The sequence below is a fragment of the Aquarana catesbeiana genome, linkage group LG03 (genome assembly GCF_042186555.1).
Source record: "Aquarana catesbeiana isolate 2022-GZ linkage group LG03, ASM4218655v1, whole genome shotgun sequence".
Classification (NCBI taxonomy): Eukaryota; Metazoa; Chordata; class Amphibia; order Anura; family Ranidae; genus Aquarana; species Aquarana catesbeiana.
Window position 1 is genome coordinate 703,092,574 of NC_133326.1, and position 26,307 is coordinate 703,118,880.

The following is a 26,307-nucleotide window of genomic DNA, read 5'->3' on the forward strand; positions in this document are numbered from 1 at the left end:
TCACTGTACCCACCATTGCAGCCTCACTGTGACCGTGAATGCAACCTCACTGTGCCCACCATTGCAGCCTCACTGTGCCCATGAATGCAGCCTCACTGTGCCCACCATTGCAGCCTCATTGTGCCCATGAATGCAGGCTCACTGTGCCCACCATTGTAGCCTCACTGTGCCCATGAATGCAGCCTCACTGTGGATGGGGGGATCGCAGGATGGCTGGGATGGGGGGTGGATGGGGGTTCGCAGGATGGCTGGGATGGCAGGATGGCTGGGATGGGGGGTGGATGGGGGGATCGCAGGATGGCTGGGATGGGGGGATCGCAGGATGGCTGGGATGGGGGGATCGCAGGATGGCGGCTGGGATGGGGGGATCGCAGGATGGATGGGATGGGGGTGGATGGGGGGATCGTTGGATGGCTGGGATGGGGGGTGGATGGGGGATCGCATGATGGGGGGATCGCAGGATGGCTGGGATGGGGGGAATGCAGGATGGCTGGGATTGGGGGAATGCAGGATGGCTGGGATTGGGGGAACGCAGGATGGCTGGGATGGGGGGGGTCGCAGGATGGCTGGGATGGGGGATCACAGGATTACAGTGGCATGGGGGATCGCAGGGTTACGGTTGAAAAAAACGGGCCACAATCGCACATGGCCCACCCGGCGCTGCCAGCCCAGCCGCAAATCGAGGCCCCAGCTTCGGCCTTCTCGGATTCCGCGGCAAACGTGACAGGCATGGAGGTGAGCGGTCGAAAACGATTCAGGCCTTCTGGACTCGACCATCGTTCTACTCCACGTTAAACCAGCCCAGACTACATTTGGCGCACATAAGATCCCCTAGGTCAAACGAGTTTGGGTTTTACCTCCTCTAATGTCACCCTCGATTATGGCCTCCACAAAAGTGGGTAGGGCTTGTTATTATGTTCTTACATGGGTTACCCCCATCCATTTTATGTCTCCGGCATATCTGTAATATTCTTTCCATGGTCTTACTGCATTCAGTCACCTCCCTTCCCCATGCATTCTCAAAGTCTGCTGCAAGAAACATTACTGCTCCTTACGGGCTAGTTTACGATGCACCTTTCGGGTCAGCATGGGAGCAGTGACCTATGCAGTGTCTCCATGCGGAAAAAAGAGAAGTTCACTTAATGTTTAGTATATTGTGTAATCAGTTTTTTTACTCCCTCAAACATTTTCCCACATCTCCTTCCCTTAACATATACCAATCAACTGTCCCCAGACTCCTTTGCACGACTTATCTCCTATTTGCAAACTGAGATACACCACGCTAATACACCAATTCTCTCCCCCAGACCAAAACTCAATGAGTTCCTCACACCGGCCCAAACCCCTCATTTCAATCCCCTTCCCGTGAAAGTCACCTCCTGGAATGTAAAAGGGCTTAGATCCCCCAATAAGAGACTAAAAATCCTTCACCATCTGATGAGGCTGCAAACAGACATTGCCCTCCTCCAAGAGACCCACCTATCCTCCCCCGATTTCCATCACATGAGAAAACTCTGGGTAAGCACAGTTTTAGGATCCAAAGCAGTTGGACGTAAAGCAGGGGTTCTTATCTTGATTAATAGAAACCTTCCTTGTGAAGTCATTTCTACAGATCATGACGATCAAGGCTGCTTCCTCACGGCACACATCCGTGTAGCCAATAGTGATTTAGTTATCTCCAACATCTATGCCCCCAACAGCCCTGGCAAACAATTTTTCAGTGAGATCTCCGCTAGACTACTCACCAACCCACAGATCCCACATGTAGTTGGGGGAGACTTCAACACCTTAATGCATCCCACAGACGATAGATCTACACCCAAACGCCCCTGAGAAATGCACACAACCCCCACCTTAACGCATCTTGCATGCACGATAGACTCTCTCCATCGCCATGACATTTGGCAGCTTCTTCACCCAATCGACAGGGAATTCACCTTCTACTCCAACCCTCATACTGTCTTCACCAGAATTGACTATCTTTTCTGCACCAACAACATGGTTCCAATGATCTCTGAAGCAGACATTCACGACAGCCCCAACCTGCACCCTAACCCCAGGATCTGGCGTTTCCCCTCCTATCTGCATAATAATGCTGATTTCCAAAAGCACATGGAGATAGCATGGGATGAATACTCCACGACTAACTCATCACACATTGATCACCCAAACCTCTTTTGGGAAGCTGGCAAAGCCTTCCTTCGAGGCCGAATCATCTTCTACGTCGCCTCCTAAAAAAGCACACTCTAACTAAGTACAAAATGGCTAGCTCTAGACTCTGTCTAGCGCAGTAATCTCTATGTGCCCTAAATTCCCCCGAAAATAGAGCTGAATGGCAAGCCACGAAAAGAGTATTTGACACCTGAGCAGACGCGCTAGAAATTACGAAAAGAGCCCACTTAGATGCAACACTTCATAAATTTGGTAACAAAGCAGGTAAATTACTGGCAAGACTGAGCAAAGGCCTTTACCGACCTCTTTACAGTACACTTCAGGCTCCAACAAAAACTCACACCAGGAAATTAATAAAGTTATGCTGCAATACTATACATCATTATATGCTCCCGACCCCATTGACAAAAAAGTCGCAGAATCCTTTCTCGACAATGTAACCCTACCAATGGTCACCTTCTCCCAACTGGAATCACTAAATGCACCCATTTCCCTATCCGAAATTTCCACTACCATTCGTAAACTAGCGCCATCTAAAGCACCAGGCCTCGACGTGTTCTCAGGGGAATTCTATAAAACCCTACGTAAAATAACAGAGCCCACCCTACTCAGTGTCTATAAAGGCATTTTTTCAGGGGGCCCCTACTTACCCTCGGGAAACCAGGCCTTTATCAAACTGCTTTCCAAGAAAGGAAAGGACCCCCTCGAACCAGGCTCCTATAGACCAATTTCACTACTAAATCTAGATGTCAAAATTCTTTCAAAAATCATTGCCACCAGACTTGCCAACATCATTCCCTCTTTGATCCACCCAGCACAAGCAGGTTTCATAAAAGGGAGAACTGCCACTCTAAACATACGTAAAGTTATGATGGTCCTAGAACACGCTAAATGTAACCCGGGAGGGGACTTTGCCATCATCACTTTAGATCCGGAAAAAGCCTTTGACAATGTTAGCTTCGACTGGCTCTCTATGACTTTGTCAAAAATGGGATTTAACGGCCCTTTTAACCACCTTATAACCGCCATGTACACATCTTCCATGGCCAGACTGGTGGCAGCTGGTTTTCTTTCTGATGAATTCCATCTCTACATGAGACAAGGCTGCCCCCTTTCTCCGTTGCTGTTCAACCTTGCACTAGAACCCCTCTCTAGGTACCTAACCCAAAAGACCCCGCTACACGGGATCGACATTGGGACTCACGAATTATGCACATCCCTTTTTGCCGACAATGTTCTTATATTCTTGGCCAGTCCCCAATCCGACATGTCAACTATCAAAACTATCATTGACAAATTCAAACTCTGCTCAGGCCTCTGCATCAACTATGGTAAAAGTGAAATCCTCCCCTTAGGCCCTCTTTCAAACCCTCCATGGTCCTCCCAATCCCCCTTCAAGGTTGCCAAATTACATATAACATACCTGGGCATAAAAATAGGGAAGCTACCATCCTCTATATAAAAAACCTAAACTACCCCCTTTGATTACCAAGATATTCCGAGAGTTGGAACACTGGATGGATCTACTGCTTTCGTTCCTGGAAAGATGCCACCTAATAAAAATGGTCAGTTTTGCACGCCTTTTGTATCCACTTCAAACGATTCCACTACTCTTGAAACACAAAGACACCAACAGGGGACAGGGGAGAAGAGAAGGAGAAGGTGAAAGAGAGACAAGCCAACGGAAGAGTTGTCTCCCAGCCCCCACCTGTTTGCTGCTGCTGCTGCTGCAGTATCTCCCTTTCTTGTAATTTTTTTTTTTTGTTTTGTTTTGTTTTTGTTTTTGTTTTTTGTTTTTGTTTTTTGCAAATGGTACTAACTATAGGCTTGATAGTACAAACTATAGAATAAGAAGAAATTTCATAGTAACAAAAATGTGGAACATATAAGCTCATACTGGAACTATACTGCTGAATATATAAATCATCTTGCTGAATACTTGAATTAGATTACATTATATCACTAAAACATTTGAATTATTTTGCTGAGCACCTGGGCCCTCATGTACACAGGCTGTTGGGAGAACGTTGTGAAAACGCCAGTGTCTTTGCAGTGACTTTTTTTAACTTTTTACATGCTTTTTTCAGCGTTTTTGCAATAGCGTTTTTGAGCGTTTTTTTTTTTTTTTTTCTCCTCTATTGGCTTTTTTCTATTGCAATTGTTTTTTTGAAGTGAACAAGCAAAGGAAAAGTAATAGAACAAAAGAAAGGGAAAGGGAAAGAACACATTGAAATAAAATGAAATAAAATGGAATGAAAAGTGAAAGTAAATGAAAGTAAATGAAGGCGAAAGAGCTGAAAAAGTTGAATCAAGTGAGCTAAGAAAAACAATAAAAACAGGGGGGGGGGACAGGGGAGAAGAGAAGGGGAAGGTGAAAGAGAGACAAGCCAACAGAAGAGTTGTCTCCCAGCCCCCACCTGCTTGCTGCTGCTGCTGCTGCAGTATCTCCCTTTCTTGTGATTTTTTGTTTTGTTTTTTTTTTTTGCAAATGGTACTAACTATAGGCTTGATAGTACAAACTATAGAATAAGAAGAAATTTCATAGTAACAAAAATGTGGAACATATAAGCTCATACTGGAACTATACTGCTGAATATATAAATCATCTTGCTGAATACTTGAATTAGATTGCATTATATCGCTAAAACATTTATTATTATTATTATTTTGCTGAGCACCTGGGCCCTCATGCACACGGGCTGTTAGAAAAGCGCTGGGAAGACGCCGGTGTCTTTGCAGTGACTTTTTTAAACTTTTTTCAGCTTTTTGCAGCGTTTTTGCAATAGCGTTTTTGAGCGTTTTTGAGCGTTTTTTTTTTTTTTTTTTTTCTTCAATGGATCAAAAACGCTGGAGGACGTTGGAGAATGATGTTTTTGGGCGTTTTTGAGCGTTTTTTAGCGTTGGAGCGTTTTTGCAGCTGAAAAACGTCTCTCAGAACCCATTGGGCCTGGGTTTTTTTTTTTTTTTTTTTTTTTTTTTGCAGCTTAGGAACGCCTATGCCACTTGCAGCTCAGAGACGCCTAGGTGGGCATGAAGCCATAGACTAACATAGACAGGCCTTTTTGAGCTTCAGAAAGGGCTTAGAAAAGCAGCTGTAGAGATGTCCGTGTGCATGGGGACTTAATACTATGGTTTAAACAATTGAACAGCACCAAGGAATGCTTAATGTACTTAAGGTAGTAACATAACTTCTGGGAAACGGAGACTACTCATATCTCATTAATTATCTCTATTATTGGATTGTGGGGAGGATGGTGGGTATGAGAACGGAACAAAAGAAATATTAGTAAAAATAAGTCAATTTAAGAAGGCTGGGAGATTTTTTCATCATTAAGAGACCCCAACCAAGGGGTATTCTGGAAGGCAGCTTCGAAGATCTTATAAATCTAGCCATAGAAACAAACATGAAGGGGAAAACAACAAGAAGTGCGGGAGCAATACCGAAATCACCTAGGACCAGCCTAGGCCCAAGTCCAGGCCCTATGAACAGGTATATACAGCAAGGAATCGGAGAAGGAGAGAAACAAGTGGGTTCAAAGGGCAGACAAATAGATACAAAAGAGAAGGACAACAAGGATAAAAAAGGCCAGTATAAAGTACAAACAGAAACCAGCCACCTCTCAGAACCCAGAATGGAGCCAGAAATGGGAGAGGAAGACAGAGGAAAGGAGGAAGGACAACAAGGACCACAGTTGCCAACAAAACAGGATATGGAAAAAATGTTCGCGGCACTAGAGAATTCCCTAAAAGCAGAGATATCAACACTCCATAAAGACATGGGATATATGTTAAACAGAGTGGAAGAAGTAGAGATCAAAGTAGACCTACATCAAAAAAAAATAAAGGAACTGGAAGAGGAAATAAAGAAACTAAAACGGGAACAACAGGAACAATCATATAAAATAGAAGAGCAAGAAAATAGAGATAAAAAGAAAAACTTGAGAATACGCGGGTTACCGGAAACAGAACAAGCAGAAAACCTAATAGAAAAAATGAACAATCTCTTCAACCAAATCTTGGGAAAGGATGCAACCAACATAATAGGAATAGAAAGTGTCTTTCGAGTAAAAAAACCTCAAAGGTTCTCAAGGGAAACACCTAGAGATGTAATAGTACGCTTCGAAAAATGGGAAGAAAAAAAACAGATCTGGATAAACCTAAAGAGGAAAACACAAATAGAGTTTGCGGAAGGTAAATTACAAATATTTCAAGATTTGTCTCAAGAAACGTTGAAAAGACGACGGACATTAAAACCACTGTTAGGAATCCTCCGGGAGCAAGAAATTCAATACAACTGGGATTTTCCAGCATGTCTAATAGCAAGGAAAAACGGAATAAGTGCGAGGCTAAGATATGTGGAGGAGATTCCGGACTTTTGCAACAAACTAGAAATCCCCTCCCCAGAACTGGAAAAATAGGCAAATAGACAGGAGCGAATAACGGCAGGAGATGACCTGCAATGGCAATTAAATTCAAGGAACAGACATCAAGATGTGGAATCGCGAGGAAATTAATAACTGAGAAAATACCACACATTAGTGCAAGGGGCCTTAGAGTGGAAAGGGGGGGGGGGGCTGGGGTTGATGGGATGGGAAAAAAGGAAAGTGAAAGGATTGGTAAAACACAACAAAAATGCAGGGAGAGGAAGACAGGGACTCGCGGAGTGGACAGGGGGTCGCCCTATTAGTGCTTAGGCGAGGGGAGAATAGGGTGTCTCACAGAGCTCCGCCTCACAATAAATAGAGCAGAGGGGGCAGGGTGTGCCCCACAAAACAAAGTAAAATGCTCTCAGCTCTAGAGAATATGGGGGTAAAAAACCCATATCAGAAAAAAGGGAGGGGGAGGGTGGGAGGAGGGAAAAGGGAGGGAAGGAGGGAGGGGAGGGAAAGGTCTGATCCACATGAGTGGTTACATAGGCGCACCTATTTTGAGACAAGAGATGAGGAGACCCCGTGCGTCCGCTGGGTGTCCCCTCCACCCGGCCTTCTAAGAGGACTGGGTGGGGGGGAGGGCCGGAGGACGGGCGGGGAAGAAAAGGCACAAGAATGGAAAACGTAAACAGCATAAAAATAATCTCCTATAATGTCCGAGGACTAAATTCCCCAGGGAAGAGAAACATCATTCTCCGAGAACTAGAAAAAAGTAAAGCAGAAATAATTTTCCTACAGGAGACGCATATAACCCAAAACTCAAATACCAAAATTTATTCAAGAAACATACCAACATGGTATCAAGGAGACTCGCCAATAAGAAGGGCCAAAGGAGTAGCCATCGGTTTAGGGAAAAATGTACGTTTTCTAATAGATCAAAGGAAAATAGATCCGGAGGGTTGATATCTTTTTATTACAGGAACTATACAAGGGGTAAAATATACATTGGCTAATGTCTATTGTCCTAATAAGAACCCTAAAAAATATTTGATAGATATCATTAAAATACTAATGGAATTCAAACAAGGAAAATTAATACTAGCCGGAGACTTCAACTTCAGCATGGATAACAAAATGGACAGCACCTCAATAGTAAGGGACAAAGAGGTAAAACAACTAAAGAAATTAAAAAGAACACTATATGAACAGCAACTAATAGATCCTTGGAGAATTCAGCACCCCAGCACAAAGGACTACACATTCTACTCAACAGTACACAAAAGTTACTCCAGATTGGATTACATCATGGTCGAACATAGAAACTTGGAAGAAATAGAAGAAACAAAAATAGGTATAATAACCGCCTCAGATCACAGCCCAGTAACGTTGAGAATGAAAATAAAAGGAGAAGTCTTTGAAAGGGGTCCATGGAGAATCAACGAAACTTTATTAGAAGACAGCGAGACCGAAAAAAGTATCATAGAAGAAATTAAAAGATATTTTGAGGAAAACGATACACCAGAGGTATCGAAAGCAACTATATGGGAGGCGCATAAATCTGTTATTAGGGGCAAATTAATAGCCATAGGGGCAAGAAAAAAACAGGAAAGGAAAACAAACATGCAACAAATAATTAAAGAAATTTATGAATTGGAACGAAAACACAAAAATCAAGTAAACAACAAAATCTTCGGCCTATTATCTCAAAAGAGAGAGCAATTAAAAGACTGGATGGAACAAGAAGAAAGGAAGGAGTACAACAGAGTAGTACAAGAAAAATACAAATGGGGTAACAAACCAGGAAAATACCTAGCAAATTTGGTAAAAAAAAAGAAGTCTTTGAATTACATTGAGAAGATCAAAAATGAAAAAGAAGTGGTAAATAAAACTACAGATATAGCGATAACATTTCAAAAATACTTCAGCTCCCTATATGCAATAAAAGGACAGGAAAGTTGGAAAGAAGCAAATACAAGAACAAAGAGGATACAAGAATATCTAAAAAAAGCAAATTTACCAAAAATAAAAATAGACCAACTAGAAGAATTGGAAAAAAATATTACGCAAGAAGAGGTAAAACTGGCATTAAAGGAAACTCCCGTAGGAAAAAGTCCAGGACCAGACGGGTTCACGGTCAAATACTATAAAAAATTTGAAGAACAGCTGACTCCAAAACTATTAGAATATATGAATTCCTTAGGGAAAGATGAAGAAATAAGAAGTGAATCACTACTAGCTCATATTACAATACTACCAAAAGAAGGGAAAGACAAAGTTAACTGCTCAAGCTACAGGCCAATAGCCCTATTGAACGCTGATACGAAGCTGTACTCCAAGATCCTGGCCACTAGGATAAAAAAACTAATCCCACAGTGGATCAACCCGGACCAGACTGGTTTTGTCCCGGGGAGAGAGGGGCGGGACAACAGCCTAAAATCATTACTGATGTTGCACAAGAAGGTGCAGAATGAGACCCCAGTTCTATTCCTGTCATTGGATGCAGAAAAAGCATTCGACAGGGTAGACTGGGGTTTCATGATGGATACATTGCGGCACTTGGGTATCGGGACAAAAATGATGAAGTGGATAACAAATTTTTATAATGGCCCGACAGCAGTCGTAAAAGTAAACGGTAGACTCTCTCCAAAAATTAAGATGCAGAACGGAACACGGCAAGGCTGTCCACTGTCTCCACTATTATACGTATTGTTAAGAATACAGCCACTTTCATGGATTGGAAGAATAAATATGTTCAAGATGATGATACTACCCAAAATAAATTACAGATTACAGATGTTACCAGTAAAGATCCCGCAGAGCTTTTTTAAAATAATTAAAACAATTTTGTTAAAATACATATGGTTTAATAAAAAACCAAGAATCAAATACACGCTGATTACAAGGAAAAAGGAGCACGGAGGTCTGGCCGCTCCAGATATAAGTAGGTACTATAAAGCCATAGTTTTAACACGAATGTTAGAGTGGACAAATGAGAAAAATGAAAAAAAACGGGTGGAAATGGAAAACATAATAAGCGGAGTCACATTACATAAGAATATTTGGATTCCATGGAAATATAGAACATTGGACACTGACACACACGAAATAACAAAAAATGTATTTAAAATTTGGGACACCATTCACTTAAAGAATGAATGGAAATATAATTCACCACTATTAGCACTCACAGGATCGAATTTCTTCACCCCTGGGAAGGAAATATTTGGAATTCAAGGAATATGTAACCCACAATTGAAAGATATCACTAGAAATGGCAAAATAAGAACACGAGTAGAAATAGAGGAAAGGAATGGATGGAAGATGAATGAATGGAATTATAATCAACTAAGGCACTTAGTAAGCACAATACCACACCCACTGAGAGACGAAACGAAATTAACCGCACTGGAAAAGCTATGTAGCAATGAAATACCATTGAAAAACGGAACATCAAAAATTTATAGTACACTGACAGACTTGGAAGCACCAGAAAGACCAGAATACATAAATCAATGGGAAAAAGAAATGAATATAAAAATAGATAACCAAAAAGTGGAAAAAATGATAGAAATGGGATATAATAAGGCCTGGGACATGAAGACTATTGAAATGAATTATAAACTAGTATCAAGATGGTATATGACCCCAGTAAGAATACACAGATTTCATCAAGACAAAACCTCTTTGTGTTGGAGAAAATGTGGCCAAATAGCAACGATCATACACATATGGTGGGAATGCCCAATAATAATGGAGTACTGGAAGGAAGTGTTAAATAACATAAAAGAAATAACTGAAGAAGAAATAGAACAAAACATCTGGACTTGCCTCTTCCATATCTATAATAAACCTAAGAAACAATATAGAAAATCAATAGTACCTAACCTCCTGAATGCGGCCAAGGCCTTAATTTCCAAGAATTGGCTAAAAAGTGGAAAACCAGACATTAGAAACTGGCTAAAGGAAATAGATTATCACTACAAAATGGAAGGAGGAGAGAAAAGGGATAATAGTAAATGGGAGAGTTGGAAAAAATACAAAGTCTCAGACATTTATTTAGATAAGATAAAAGAAAGAATAGGTGCAGAGCCAAGTGGATAAATAAATAACATAAAGGAACGGACCAAACACAGGGGAGGGGGAGGGGGGGTGGGGGGAAATAAAAGGGACTGAGAGAGAATAAGATAATAGTGGGTTCATATTTACAGGAGGCGTTTTGTCGTTGATTTTTAAAATTATTAAATAATATCCTAGAAGGGAAAAACAATAAAGATGTGACGGAAACAATCCACAATGATGTGAAAAATGAGAAGAGATAAAGTTTGACATATAAAGTTGAAATAATGTCTCTCAGGAAAATTTTCGCTGAAGTGGAAAAAAAAAAAATAACGGCCCTTTTAACCACCTTATAACCGCCATGTACACATCTCCCATGGCCAGACTGGTGGCAGCTGGTTTTCTTTCTGATGAATTCCGTCTCTACATGAGACAAGGCTGCCCCCTTTCTCCGTTGCTGTTCAACCTTGCACTAGAACCCCTCTCTAGGTACCTAACCCAAAAGACCCCGCTACACGGGATCGACATTGGGACTCACGAATTATGCACATCCCTTTTTGCCGACAATGTTCTTATATTCTTGGCCAGTCCCCAATCCGACATGTCAACTATCAAAACTATCATTGACAAATTCAAACTCTGCTCAGGCCTCTGCATCAACTATGGTAAAAGTGAAATCCTCCCCTTAGGCCCTCTTTCAAACCCTCCATGGTCCTCCCAATCCCCCTTCAAGGTTGCCAAATTACATATAACATACCTGGGCATAAAAATAGGGAAGCTACCATCCTCTATATAAAACCTAAACTACCCCCTTTGATTACCAAGATATTCCGAGAGTTGGAACACTGGATGGATCTACTGCTTTCGTTCCTGGGAAGATGCCACCTAATAAAAATGGTCAGTTTTGCACGCCTTTTGTATCCACTTCAAACGATTCCACTACTCTTGAAACACAAAGACACCAAAATTTTAAACAAAGCCATCACTAAATTTCTCTGGCAAAATAAACAACCACACATTGCTCTTGTGAAATTATATCCTCCCAGATGCGAAGGGGGCATTAATATGCCAAATGTCAGGACTTACTATGTAGCATGTCTTCTCCGAATAGGCCAAGACTGGCTTTCCAAGTCCTCCTGATACTCTAACTACCTTTTGGAAACAACAATGTCTCACCCTTACTTACTGGCCGCCCTTCTTCACTGTAAGTGGAAATATATATCCTCAACCCTACAGCACAATCTTCTCTTCTCTCACGGCCATAGCATGGAGGGAGGCAAGAAAGAGCCTGAAGCTTTCGCCGTTCATAATCAGACACCTTCCGATACAGGACAACCCCAACTTCCCAGCGGGGCTGGAAAACAAACCTTTCCTCATTTGGAAGCAAAAAGGCCTCACCAAATTCTCACAACTTTGCGATTTGGAAACTGGGCGACCTCACCCCCTTCAGTCATTGCTAAAACCTTCGCACTTCCTCAATTCCATGCCTTTCACTTTAGGCAATGTGTCAATTTCATTTGCAACGCCTGCAGTGTTGAGAGCAAAAGATTCAAAGTGGATGTTACAGATCAAAAGCTCCAAGAAGGCTCCTACACTATTTCTGACATCTATAAACCCTCCTGCTAAACTCCACTCCTCCACTAACATCCTCTTCAGCAGCAAATTGGGGCAAAGACTTCCAGGTCACAGACATAGTGGACAAACTCCTTAAAGGATATAACAAAATCCTAAAACTGATACCCAACGAATCCTGGAGAGAAACCCAACTAAAAATCCTCCATCGAACATATATCCCCTTTCTATCTGAAAAAAACTATCAAAGTTCTGCCACTTGCCCCCTATGCCAACAAGTCAAACCTCCTCTAACTCACCACTTTTGGTCTTGCTCGTTCATCTCAATCTTTTGGGATCAAGTCATATCTTTCATATACGGTATAACCCTGCTGAAAATACCAAAAGACCCCCTACTCCTAATCTTTGGCTATTGGGATGAACATCTGCTAACCTGGTCCTCCAAGACCCACTTACCGCATAAAGATTGGATTCTGATATGCCTTCTAATTGCTCGGAGAGCCATCCTAAAACATTAGATATCCTCATGCATTTCAAAGGTCTCACAGGTCAAAAGGGAACTTTTGCATCTCCTATATACAGACAAGGTAAACACTGGATTTAACCATGCAAAAGCCAGCAAACGTTTCTACTCCAGATGGAAACGTTTCATGGAAAAACCCCTATCTCGAGAGGAACTCAACAATTTTGAAACTTCTTTCTCATATTATGGGTCTCCCTGCATAACTTTGGGGCAAGATGACTTACCCGACACATGACCCATATATAGAAAACTGGAATTCCTCCACCCAATAAAACATACTCATCCTTTGTCCACCCTCCATCATTATCTCAATAAGTAACACCCTCCCTGAGAGTTCCTAGCTCATACCATAGCGTGAAATCACTGTTGTAGTATCCTCCAACAGTGAAGTGGTGCAACCCCCCCCCCTCCCATCCCTATTCTCCCCCCCTCCCATCCCTATTCTCCCCCTCCCCCTTTTTCTTCTTTTTCCCACCCTCTGATTCTCAAGGACCCTTCACAGCTGAATCATCTTGTTAACTCTGCAAGAGAGTTTTTCTTTTCTTTCATTCATTTATGTTGTATGTTGTTGTTCGGCAGTGCCATAGTTGTACAACCCACCTATGCTCACTATGCCCAGGTTATATGGCTTTGGGTTTATGACTGTTTATGACAAATGTTACATGAAAAAAAAAATGTATATCATCTTTTGCTATATCTTGTAATGTAATATCCTTCAATAAAATCTTTGAAAAAAAAGGGCAAACAAAGCCCTTAAAAAGAAGAACCAGCGAGTCTCCTTAAAGCTCTACATTTGAGCTTTACACCGCACACGCTGTATACACCTAGTGCCGGGATAGTGGCACAGTAACATCTGAGTGCAATCATTTTATACTTGTTTTTATTACCAAATAAACATACTACACTATGGAATCCTTTTAATTATGTCTCCTGTGGCGTCATTTAACCCATCTAAGCCATACCCTGAGGGATCACTGGAGTGGTTAAAGCAGTGGAACCAATCTGGTTTTCAAAAGGTGTTTTTTGACCTTCCTGTACACAAAGGGATCAAACACCTCTGGTAAGTTGCCATCTATCCTTTGAGCACCAGTAGTGAAAAGAACTAGAAGATATCTCTGTATTGAACCACTTATTTGGTGTTGGGAACTGTTATATTGGACTTTCTATATTGCTTTGCATTGTTTCTTGTTACTGATTTTGGCTATATATTATTACGTTTTTCCACTTAAGACATCATTGTATATCTGTTTAACCATATCAAGATATTTATTTTGCACTGTGACCGCCATTTCCTTTCTTTCATGGTTTTCAAGTAATAGAGTATAGCAAACCTAAACTGTCTAGGGCTGTGTGTTATCTGTCATAAGAGTTATTTAGGGTAAAAGTATATCAGGTATTTTTCTGTACTTGCAATGTCTTTAAAATGATAAAAAGTGTGTATATATTGCTGAGAAAAAAATCTCTGTTCTCAAGTAATATGGATAACCACACAAAGTAACCTGTATTGTAAGCATTTGAAATTAAAATGTAGTAATGATAAAACCATACTAATATTATGATCAATGCAGAAAAAAATTATATCAACTTTCTTGACTTCCGCTTTAACCTGATCCATGAAATATTTCCATTATATTCTCAGATATTCAGGAAAAGCACAAACAATATCTAATGGAGAAGACTGAGACTCTGGTGGAGCACAAACCCCCAGGAACTACCCTGGAACCACAAAGATTCCTCATCAATGAGCGTTATGTGAATCTGATTGTAGTTTCCACTAATCAGTTCAGGCAGCGTCCCCAGAATGAGCTAATACAGACTGGGGTAAAACATGAGGAATGCTTGAAGGAAACACAAACTGAACTGGAACACATTTCCCCCAACAAGCTGTTCCGATGGAACAACCAGTCACAATGTGTACCACATGCAGTAATGGTGAGCGGAGTGCCAGGAATAGGGAAGACCACACTAATGCAGAAGTTTGTCTATGACTGGGTGACTGGAAAACACTACCAGAGATTTGCCTTTCTCTTCTTCTTCAGATTCCGGGACCTTAATAGACTGGGAGAGGTCAGCTTGGAGGAGATGATTCTTCAACAATATCCACATCTGGAGAGTCAGATAGGAGATATTTTACAAGATCCAGAGAGACTGCTGTTTGTATTTGATGGATTAGATGAAAGTATAAACCAAATAGATTTCAGATCAAGTAAACTGTCCAATCCAAAAGAGAGATCCAATTTTGATAAGATTGTAGACAGTTTGGTGAGGCAGAGTCTTCTTAAGGGTTGCTCTGTACTGATAACCAGCCGCCCAACCAGACTGACATCAGTTGATACCAGTGTTTTCCAGAGAATAGCTGAGATCATGGGATTTCTCCATGGAGACAGACAGATCTTCTTCAATAATTTCTTTGGAAATGAGGAATTATCAAAGAAGGCTTTTCATTATGTGCAGGAGAATGACATGCTGTACACCTTCTGTTATATGCCAGCATACTGCTGGATCATCTGTACAGTGTTATCAATGTGCTTCAGATCCCAAGCAACAATCACTGATCAGCTGATGACATCATTACCCAAAACCGTGACACAACTCTTTGTGACTTTTGTCTCCAACATTCTGGCCAATCACAGCCAGAATAAAGATAGTGGTCACACTCCCCGGGAACTGCTGGAATCTATTGGGTGGATTGCAGAACATGGAGTCATGAATCACCTGATTGTATTTGATGAGCGTAATCTGGAGTCATTCTGTATTAGAAATGATAATCATGTATTTTCATCTTTCATGATGGAATCTGGTCAGCCTCCTAATGTGGATTACACCTTCTTACATCTCACTGTTCAGGAGTTTTTTGCTGCTTTAGTCCACTTTATGGACAATAAACCTGAAAGATTACAGAAAACACTTGACGATGCTGAATCTTACAAAGACGGCCGTGCTGAAATATTCCTCCGTTTTCTCTGCGGTCTCTCAGACTCTTCTACTAGATCAATGTTAAAGTCTCATGTGGGAGAATTGTCTACTCAGGTTGCCGGACATGTCATCACCTGGATCAAGAAGAAAATCACAGACCAAAGATCTGTCAAATCTACAGAAGACAAGAGAGAGCTTCTTAACGTATTCTACTATCTCTATGAGAGCAGAAATAAGGCTCTGGTGGCTCAATGTATTGGATCAAACAAGGTTGACTTTTCAAATGTCCCCCTCAGCCCTCTGGACTGCTCTGTGCTGTCTTTTATCCTTCAATCCTGCAGAGAGACAAAAGAAATAGATCTAAGTGCATGTAATATTCCGAATGAAGGATTGAGGAAACTTATACCGGCTCTACACAATATCAAGAGTTTGAGGTAAAAATTTAATCTGAATAATCACATTGCTGTAATAAATTGGTATTTTCAGGTGTTTTTCTAGAGAAATTACTAATTATTAGTGTGATTTGTTTTCAGTTATATGCAGACTGTACACATCTATTTATCTGAATACGGTACATCAGATAAGACTTAAAGTGAATGTAAAGCCTCACATATACCCAGCGAAGTGAACACCCTCAGATGATACACAGAGATGAAACAAGTCCTCCTACATACATTTTACATGTATATCTGCTGTCTCCAGCTTTATACACTGTTTAGAAAGTGAACGTCGTGTTAGATTTTTTTCTTCCTGTTCCAGCACTGGGTGTGGAATTTGGGCATACACTGTGTGTGAGATGATTGGAGGAAAGGCACAAACCCCCCTCCACATAGGCAGAGGAAGGAAGAAACATGCAGAGCTGTTCTGTGAATAGACAAGCTCTCTGCTAATCTATTTATAGCACTCGACCCAACATAAATATCCAGCTGCTTTTATCTCCTGTGTCAAAGAGCTTGTCAGAAGTTATCATGCTGATAACAAAGGAACCAAGAAGCAGAAAGACACTGGACCAGGGGCTTTGATGAGAGATAAGTAAACACTACAGATATGTGCCCAGGTCAGTTTTCAGGAATGGGGTATGCATCCACTTTTAAAGGTAGAACTAAAGGCAAAAACCTTTCATTTTTTTTTTTTGGATAGAGTAAAGGAAGGTTAAAGGGTGGGAATACCACCAGCAACCCTCTCCATCTAATGCTGACAGCTATGTACTGCAATTTTGGGCCTACAACTCCCTCTGGACATAACATTTGGTAGGTCATTGTAACCAAAAGAGAAATACATTTCTTATGAAATTTTGAATCTTACCCAGAAAGAAGAGATGAATGAAGTTGTTTTTTTGAGTGATAGAAACCAATCAGGATGGGTGCAGTGCATGTTAAAAAGTGGATGTGAATGAAGATATGTGAATAAACCAGTGTGCTTTAGGTTACTTTCACACTGCTCTGTATCATAAACGTACAAAAAATGCATATCAGTTTTTGCTGCATTTTTGCAGTGGTTTTGCTGTATTGTTACATTTAACATAACACATGATGTGTTTTTGCCACTTATGTGTTGTGTTTTTCCCATACCACTTCCCACTATCCAAATGCAATTTCCAGTGTGACTATGCAGCGCTACTTGCTTGCACGTTTGATGTGACTTTGATGCAACTTCAATGCTACTTTAGAAGTTCTCAAGCCCGGGTTCACAAATTGCATGACAAGGGAAATTGGAATTATATTCAATGATGCCCCTCTGACCATCTCAGCACAGTGCAGTTTTGGAAAAGGTTTCTGGTGGACTTCAGTGCGACTTCAGCCCCATAGCCTTTTATGTTATCCTACAAAAGTCACATCAGCATAGATAAGAAGCATTCCTGTACACTTTGATTTATCAGTGTTTTTCTAACCCTCACCTCTCCTCCCTGGTCATCGTTCATCCCATTGATTTTGATACAGGTTCGATTTTGGAGCCTTCCCAGGATCCTTCATTCGACCCTTGGAAAAAACCCTCCACTCTGGTTCATCTACAGTGGGGATGGAAAGTATTCAGACCCCCTTAAATTTTTCTCTGTTATATTGCAGCCATTTGCTAAAATCATTTAAGTTCATTTTTTTCCTCATTAATGTACACACAGCACCCCATATTGACAGAAAAACACACAATTGTTGACATTTTTGCAGATTTATTAAAAAAGAAAAACTGAAATATCACATAATCCTAAGTATTTAGATCCTTTGCTGTGACACTCATATATTTAACTCAGGTGCTGTCCTTTTCTTCTGATCATCCTTGAGATGGTTCTACACCTTCATTTGAGTCCAGCTGTGTTTAATTATACGACACATGAAAGCCTGCATGGAGTTTGCTAAAAAACACCTGAAGGACTCCAAGATGGTGAGAAATAAGATTCTCTGGTCTGATGAGACCAAGATAGAACTTTTTGGCCTTAATTCTAAGCGGTATGTGTGGAAAAAAACAGGCACTTCTCATCACCTGTCCAATACAGTCCCAACAATGAAGCATGGTGGTGGCAGCATCATGCTGTGGGGGTGTTTTTCATCTGCAGGGACAGGACGACTGGTTGCAATCGAGGGAAAGATGAATGTGGCCAAGTACAGGGATATCCTGGACGAAAACCTTCTCCAGGGTGCTCAGAACCTCAGACTGGGACGAAGGTTTACCTTCCAACAAGACAATGACCCTAAGCACACAGGTAAAATAACAAAGGGGTGGCTTCACAACAACTCCATGACTGTTCTTGAATGGCCCAGCCAGAGCCCTGACTTAAACCCAATTGAGCATCTCTGGAGAGACCTAAAAATGGCTGTCCACCAACGTTTACCATCCAACCTGACAGAACTGGAGAGGATCTGCAAGGAGGAATGGCAGAGGATCCCCAAATCCAGGTGTGAAACATTTGTTGCATCTTTCCCAAAAAGACTCATGGCTGTATTAGATCAAAAGGGTGCTTCTACTAAATACTGAGCAAAGGGTCTGAATACTTAGGACCATGTGATACCTCAGTTTTTTCTTTTTTAATAAATCTGCAAAATTGTCAACAATTCTGTGTTTTTCTGTCAATATGGGGTGCTGTGTGTACATTAATGAGGAAAAAAATGAACTTAAATGATTTTAGCAAATGGCTGAAATATAACAAAGAGTGAAAAAATTAAGGGGGTCTAAATACTTTCCATCCCCACTGTATGTACATTGCAGGGATTGTAACAAACGTTGTTGCAGATTCATAGCTTTTGTTATTCTGAAGAAATTGCTGTCTGTTTGTCCATGTGCAGAGTGAATGTGAATGGGAGTGATTTTATAATTATCAATCAGCGGCTTTACTTGCAGGGCTCTAATAAGGAAAGTGGCAGGGTCTGCATCTCTTTAGACGTGATTTCCCTTTAGCAGTATCTCACCAAAAATGACATTTTTGTTGCAGGTGTGCCCAAAATCTGACTTGTATCTTAGTGCAGACTTCTGGGAAAATCAGTGAGCCAATCACACAAGCAGGACATGACATTTTCAGGGGGCTTTCTGTACACCATCTGTGTACACCATCTCTCTATATCTTCTGTATACAGAACACCTCCAGGTTGCCATACTGCATTTTTGAGAAAATGAAAGCACTGCAGATTGAAAAGGAAAGGTCCCCTATGCGGATATTTACTTTCAATTCTCTCAGATCTTCCCACAATATTCCATTGCAAGAACATTGTTGTTGCCTGCAGCTTAGACATTTTGTTTTTCAACTTCTTTGTTTGCAAACTCTACATTACAGCCTGACTTCTTTTAACCACTTCTGAACTGCCCACCGTCGTTATACTAGCTGCTATAACCCCAGTATCCTCTTCTTCAGTGGGCGGTCCGCTTTAAGATAAAAGTGGTATCTGCAGGGGATTCGCGATGAGATCACTTTTATCGGTGGCAGAAGAGGGCCCCTCCATCCCACCACGCTCAGGTGCCCTCCGCCGCTTGTTGGAGCCGTCGGCAGCGGCGGAGGCGATCGGATGCTGTCCCTTGTGTGACATGGAGCTGAGTGAGGGGCATTTTAGTGTAAATATGAGATCTGAGGTCTTTTTGACCCTAGATCTCATATTTAACCGGTTCCTGACCGGCACACGCCGATGCATATCAGCAGAGTGGCACGGCTGGGCAAATGGGCGTACCTGTACGTCCATTTGAATTTCCCGCCGTGCCATTGCGTGCACGCCGCCATCTGGGCGCGTGCTAGCCGGGAGCTCCGTGAGTCGGGTCGCGGGACTCGTTCGCCACGGGGATACCCGCGATCGCCTCATGGAGCGGATGAACGGGGAGATGCCGTTGTGAACAGCATCTCCCCGTTCTGCCTAGTGACAAGTGTCACTCGATCACTGATCCCTGTCATCGGAGCAGAGATCAGTGACATCACCCACACAGTCCATCCCCCTACAGGTAGTAATCACTCCCTAGGACATACTTAACCCCTCCTCGCCCCCTAGTGCTTAACCCCTTCACTGTCAGTGTCATTTACACAGTAATCCATGCATTTTTAATCGCACTGATCGCTGTATAAATGACAATGGTCCCAAAAATGTGTCAAAAATGTCCGACATGTCCGCCATAACGTCGCAGTCAGAATAAAAATCACTGATCACCGCCATTACTAGTAAAAAAAAATTATTAATAAAAATGCCATAAAACTATCCCCTATTTAGTAAACACTATAACGTTTGCGCAAACCAATTAATAAATGCTTATTGCAATTTTTTTTACCAAAAATATGTAGAAGAATACGATCGGCCTAAACTGAAGAAAAAAAATGTTTTTTTTAATATATTTTTGGGGGATATTTATTATAGCAAAATGTAAAAAATAATGCATTTTTTTCAAAATTGTCGCTCTTATTTTGTTTATAGCGCAAAAAATCAAAATCGCAGAGGCGATCAAATACCACCAAAAGAAAGCTCTATTTGTGGGAAAAAAAGGACGTCAATTTTGTTTGGGAGCCACGTCGCACAACCGCGCAATTGTCAGTTAAAGTGACGCAGTGCCGAATCGCAAAAAACGCTCTGGTCAGGAAGGGGGTAAATCCTTCCGGGGCTGAAGTGGTTAAGAGGTCCTGTCATGCTTTCTTTCTATTATAAGGGATGTTTACATTCCTTGTAATAGGAATAAAAGTGACACTTTTTTTAAAAAGAACAGTGTAAAAATAAAAAATAAAAGGTAAAATAAATAAGAAAAATAAAAATACATTTTTAAATGCCCTCCGTCCTGATGAGCTCGAGTGCAGAAGCGAACGCATACCTGAGCAGCGCCCGCATATGAAAACGGTGTTCAAACCACATATGTGAGGTATCGCCACGATCGGTAGAGTGAGAGCAATAACTCTAGCCCTAGACTTTGTAACTCAAAACATGCAACCTGTATATTTTTTTAAATGTCGCCTTTGGAGATTTTTAAGGGTAAAAGTTTGTCGCCATTCCACGAGCAACAGCAACTGTTTTGAAGCATGACATGTTGGGTATCAATTTACTTGACATAACATTATTCTTCACAATATAAAAAAAAATTGGGCTAACTTTACTGCTGTCTTATTTTTTTAATTCAAAAAAGTGTATTTTTTCCAAACAAAGTGCGCTTGTAAGACCGCTGCGCAAATACGGTGTGGCAGAAAAAAAATGGCGTGGGGGACCCTCTAAAAATGCATACCAGACCCTTATCTGAGCACGCAACCTGGCAGGCCGCAGGAAAAGAGGGGGGACGAGAGAGCAGCCCCCCTCCTGAACCGTACCAGGCCACATGCCCTCAACATGGGGAGGATGTCTCCACAACCCTTGCCCGGTGATTGTGGGGGTATGTGTGGGGCTTATCGTAATCTGGAAGCCCCCTTTAACAAGGGGACCCCCAGATCCCGGACCCCCCTGTGTGAAATGGTGATAGGGTACAAATGTACCCCTACCATTTCACAAAAAAAGTGTCAAAAATGTTAGACAATAGCCGGTTTTTGACAATTCCTTTATTAATGTTTTCTTCTTTCCCCGCTTCTTCTTCCATCTTCTTCAGGTCTTTATTCGTTTTTTTTCCTCCATTTTGTTCTTCCCCCACTTCTTCCTCTGCTTCTTCCTCTGATCCTCTGCTTCTTCCTTCGGTCTTCTTGTCCGCATCTTCCTCTGGCTTCTTCTTCCCCGCTATGTTCTTTGGATGATCCACATCCATGGGAGGTTCCCACTGTGTGATGCTTCTGTTCTTCTGACAGTTCTTATATAACTGAGGGCGGGGCCACCCGGTGACCCCGCCCCCTCTGACGCACTGAGACTTCACGCGGACTTACCTATGGCTTTCCCCGTGATGTCAGAGGGGGTGGAGTCACCCGGGTAAAGGGGGCTTCCAGATTCCAATAAGCCCCCCGCCCGCATACCCCCCACAACCACCAGGCAATGGTTGTGGGGATGAGGCCCTTGTCCCCATCAACATGGGGACATCCTCTCCATGTTGGATTTTTAGGGGGATCCCCACACCATTTTTTTTTCTTAATTTTGGCACGGGGTTCCCCTTAAAATCCATACCAGACCTGAAGGGCCTGGTATGGAATTTGGGGTGACCCCCATGCATTTTTTTTTTTTAATTTTGGTTCGGGGTTCCCCTTAATATTCATACCAGACCCAAAGGGCACTGTGGGGGAATCCCAGGCCGTTTTTTTCAATGACTTTTATGAGTATTGCAGAGACCCGACAATTCATTATGTACCGCTAGTACTTTTAAATGACTTTTTTTCCTTTAGAAATGTCATTTTGCTCTTGGACTGTTATAAACACGGGAAACATGTGCTACTTTACAGGCATACTATAGACACCCCCCAGGTACGAAATTTAAAGGAATATTTCACTTTTATTGTTTCACTTTAAGCATTATTAAAATCACTGCTCCTGAAAAAACGGCCGTTTTTAAAACTTTTTTTGGATTGATACATGTCCCCTGGGGCAGGACCCAGGTCCCCAAACACTTTTTATGACAATAGCTTGCATATTAACCTATAAAATTAGCACTTTTGATTTCTCCCATAGGCTTTTAAAGGGTGTTCCGCGGCTTTCGAATTTCCCGCAAACACCCCAAATTGTTCGCTATTCGGTGAACGGGCGAACAGCCAATGTTCAAGTCAAACTCAACAGACAGCCCATCCCTACCTGCAAGTACTTGCAACACCGAATTCTACACCTTCATTCCTATCAGTGCAGGTTTCTGAGAGAACTGAAGGTATAGTGGGGTTGGAGATCCCAGCTGATGAGGAGCAAGGAGAGGTCCGCCTTGTTCTTTGGTGTGCGTCTTTTAAGTATGCTTGCCAATGGACTGCATGGGAGTTCAACATATGTCTGGTCAAGCACAATTCCATGCCGTTTTTATCAATGAACTTTTAATATGTGTATTGTCGGACCGGCAATTCATTGATAGCCGCGAGTAGTTTTAAATGACTTTTTTTCCTTTGAAATGTCATTTTGCTGTCAGACTGTTCTAAACACGGGAAACATGCGCCCCTTTACAGGCATACTGTAGACACCCCCTAGGTACGAAATTTAAAGGAATATTACACTTTTATTGTTTCACTTTAAGCATTATTAGAATCACTGCTCCAGAAAAAATGGCCGTTTTAAAAACTTTTTTTGCATTGATCCATGTCCCCTGGGGCAGGACCCAGGTCCCCAAACAATTTTTATGACAATAACTTGCATATAAGCCTTTAAAATTAGCACTTTTGATTATTCATGTTTGTGTCCCATAGTCTTTAACGGTGTTCGCGTGTTCAAACAAATTTTTTGCCTGTTCGCAAGTTCTGGTGCGAACCAAACAGGGGGGTGTTCGGCTCATCCCTAATAGTGATCAATAACTAAAAATTAAATGCACTTTCATACATGTGAGCAAGGGCAGATCTCCTATTCACAGCTACTTCAGTCTGTATAACATATAATGTGCAAAAATACAATATCACACGAGGTAAGAAAAAGCCTCCATGTCACTGCCTGGACTCCATCATACACGGCTGCAGTCCGGAGCGGTGTGTGCTCTGAGTTCTGTGTATAGTCGTGTATATGAAGGAAGTGTACAATCTGTGATTCAATTTATATATAAGGATTATGCACTATGGAGGCTTTTTCTTTTCTATGTAATGTGATTGCGGCCATTATCTGGATACCTCGGGTGATATTGGAGATACTACCTGGAGGTCTGACATTCCGTGGCACAGTCTGTTCTCATCGGAAGCCGGCTTGAGCAGTGTGTCGCTGCTGGAAGGATATAAACAAGCGTGTCTGGGCCTTGCTTGTGGGGCCAAACATTTTGGTGAATGACCTGTTTGCTCACTGGTGTGGTGGAGGTTAATTGAAGTTGCTGCAAAGAGGTGGAAGTAGATCAGCATTTAATCCATCTGGATGAATCTCTGGTAATTTCTGTTAGACCCCTTTCACACTGAAGCAGTTTTCAGGCGTTTTAGCACTAGAAATGGCACCTGAAAACTGCCTCCTATTCATTTGCATGAGTGCTTTCACACCGAGGCGGTGCGTTGCGGGATGTTGGCAAAAGTCCTGCAAGCAGAATCTTAGGGTGGGTTATGAGCATTTTAAATAGCGCTCCCAAAATGCCCCTACCCATTGAAATGAATGGGAAGCTCTTCCAAAGTGCTTTGAAAGCTCAGCAAAACGGGTCTTTTTTCTTTTTTTTAATGTCCCATTGTCACTGGCCCACTAGCGCATGAAAAGCGCAGCTAAAACACCACTAAAGCACTGCAAAAATGACCAGCGCTTTAGCGCTGTTTTAGCGGTACTGCAGTTTGAAAGGAGTCTTACTGCACAAGTCACTGTATGGTGATTGGAGATGGAAGTAGTGGTGAATGGGTTGTAGGAAATCCACGTTTTCACATTTATGAACTTTCTCTTGATGTTTGCAATTTTTTAAGATAACTTTGTTGCTCTTCATGTTTATGTATTTTTGTACATTATATGTTATATAGATTCAAGTAGTTGTGAATAGGTTACAGGAGATCTGCCCTTCCTCATGTATAGAAGTGTATTTTTGTAGTGAATGTAATTGTTATACCTGATCACTATAGGTGGAATTAGCACATCTAGTATAATATGGAAGGCTGCAGCACTAGTATATAACATTCAAACAATATAAATATGAACATTCAACAATAAAAGTGAGACTCCTCCACACAAAACTCCCTATAAGTGAATATATAACAATGATATGGAGACTATTTCACTGATAACTAATGAAGAGAATTTATAATCAGCTTATATAAAATTAGTGCAGCAATATTAGTACACATTTTTAAAAAAGGCCAAATAAAGAACGGTAATAATAAAATCTTCTCCACACCATAAGATCAAATCCTCCACCATAATGTTCAAAGGAAATCCCAAAGTACAATGGTGTCACTTTTAGTCAATTAGGTTTCCACAACATGAGTGAGACTTCTGTGACCATCAAAGTGACTTCCCAGTGAATCCCAAGTGAATTCCAATAAAGAGAAATGAGTTCCATTCATGTAGAGAATAGTTATTCATTCCTGGTGGAGAAATTAATTTTCTTCTGGTAACATTCTTCTTTTCTTCTACAGATTGGATAATAATCACCTGACAGACAGTTCCTGCCCCCACCTGGCATCTGGAATAAGAAATAACCAGACACTGAGGACACTGGACCTGCATGAAAACAAGCTGGATGGTCCTCATTTCAGGGATCTGATGGAAGCTCTGACAACAAGCCAGATAGAGGAATTACAGTGAGTATAACAGGATTGACTGAGACAATAATATTCTGAGACAGTTTTATATCTAAACCACATAAATAATATAGAAATATGAGAATGTCATCAAATTGCATCTTTAGGCTCTATAAGGCTCCATGCACACTGGGCTTAAAAAAATGTCAGTTCCCTTGGCAGAGAAAAACTTTCATATAGAAAGTTTATTGTACAAAGTTAAGACGGGTTTAGGAGCGTTTTTTCTACCAGAAAGCTCCAATCAGAAACGCAATGACACGCGCAGAGCATGAAATGCATAGAAGAGAGGCTTGACACGCAAACTGACAGGAACTCTCCACTTCCGCCGGGTAGTTGGAACACACACCACATGCCGCTTAACACACAGCAGTGCGGGACCGATTCTACAGACCCTTGAGCTGCCTTTGTGCCGTTTGTATCATATTGGACAAATGTAAGTGCAGCTTTCCTTTACATAAAACTTTATTACACTATACCTGCCTTCTGAGGCTCTTTGTGGTGGAGCCAATTCCACTGAGTCTTGTGATGGGAGAAGGAGACAGATGAATATTGTGGAGGATATATGATACTGGGGAGATTTTGTTACATATTCCTGCTCATTCAATCATGATCGTATTTATCCATGTATGGGGGAGAGAGAGATAGATGTGGAATCTGATGGAGACTGACCTCTGAATGAAGCAGTTTCTCACATTTCATGCTTTATGGTCTCTTGCTGGTCGGGGAAATCTGGTGAGTGCATTCTATAGTCACTCCGGGTGAAGCACTATTGGTTTGGAGTATTTGAGCACATATTTCAGAAACACGGTGTTGGAGCAAATATTGAAGAGTCATTTATCACAGGAATTTATGGACTTTAATGTTCATTGATAAATTGTGCACTTTTTGATTACAAACATTTTATTTAATGCATAGATTTACTTATACAGCTTTTATTAATTTACTATAATATTTAA

The 26,307-nt window shown here is 41.5% G+C and overlaps 1 protein-coding gene across 2 annotated transcripts in view; it reads left to right on the forward strand.

The window, feature by feature from the left end:
- LOC141133608 (NACHT, LRR and PYD domains-containing protein 3-like) overlaps positions 1 to 26,307 on the forward strand; it is a 219,622-nt gene that overhangs the window by 86,478 nt on the left and 106,837 nt on the right. For both annotated transcript variants that reach the window (XM_073623085.1, XM_073623084.1), the window contains exons 6-7: positions 14,333 to 16,043; positions 25,187 to 25,351. In XM_073623085.1, the coding sequence (XP_073479186.1) occupies positions 14,333 to 16,043; positions 25,187 to 25,351 (1,876 nt within the window). The remainder of the gene's footprint in view (positions 1 to 14,332; positions 16,044 to 25,186; positions 25,352 to 26,307) is intronic.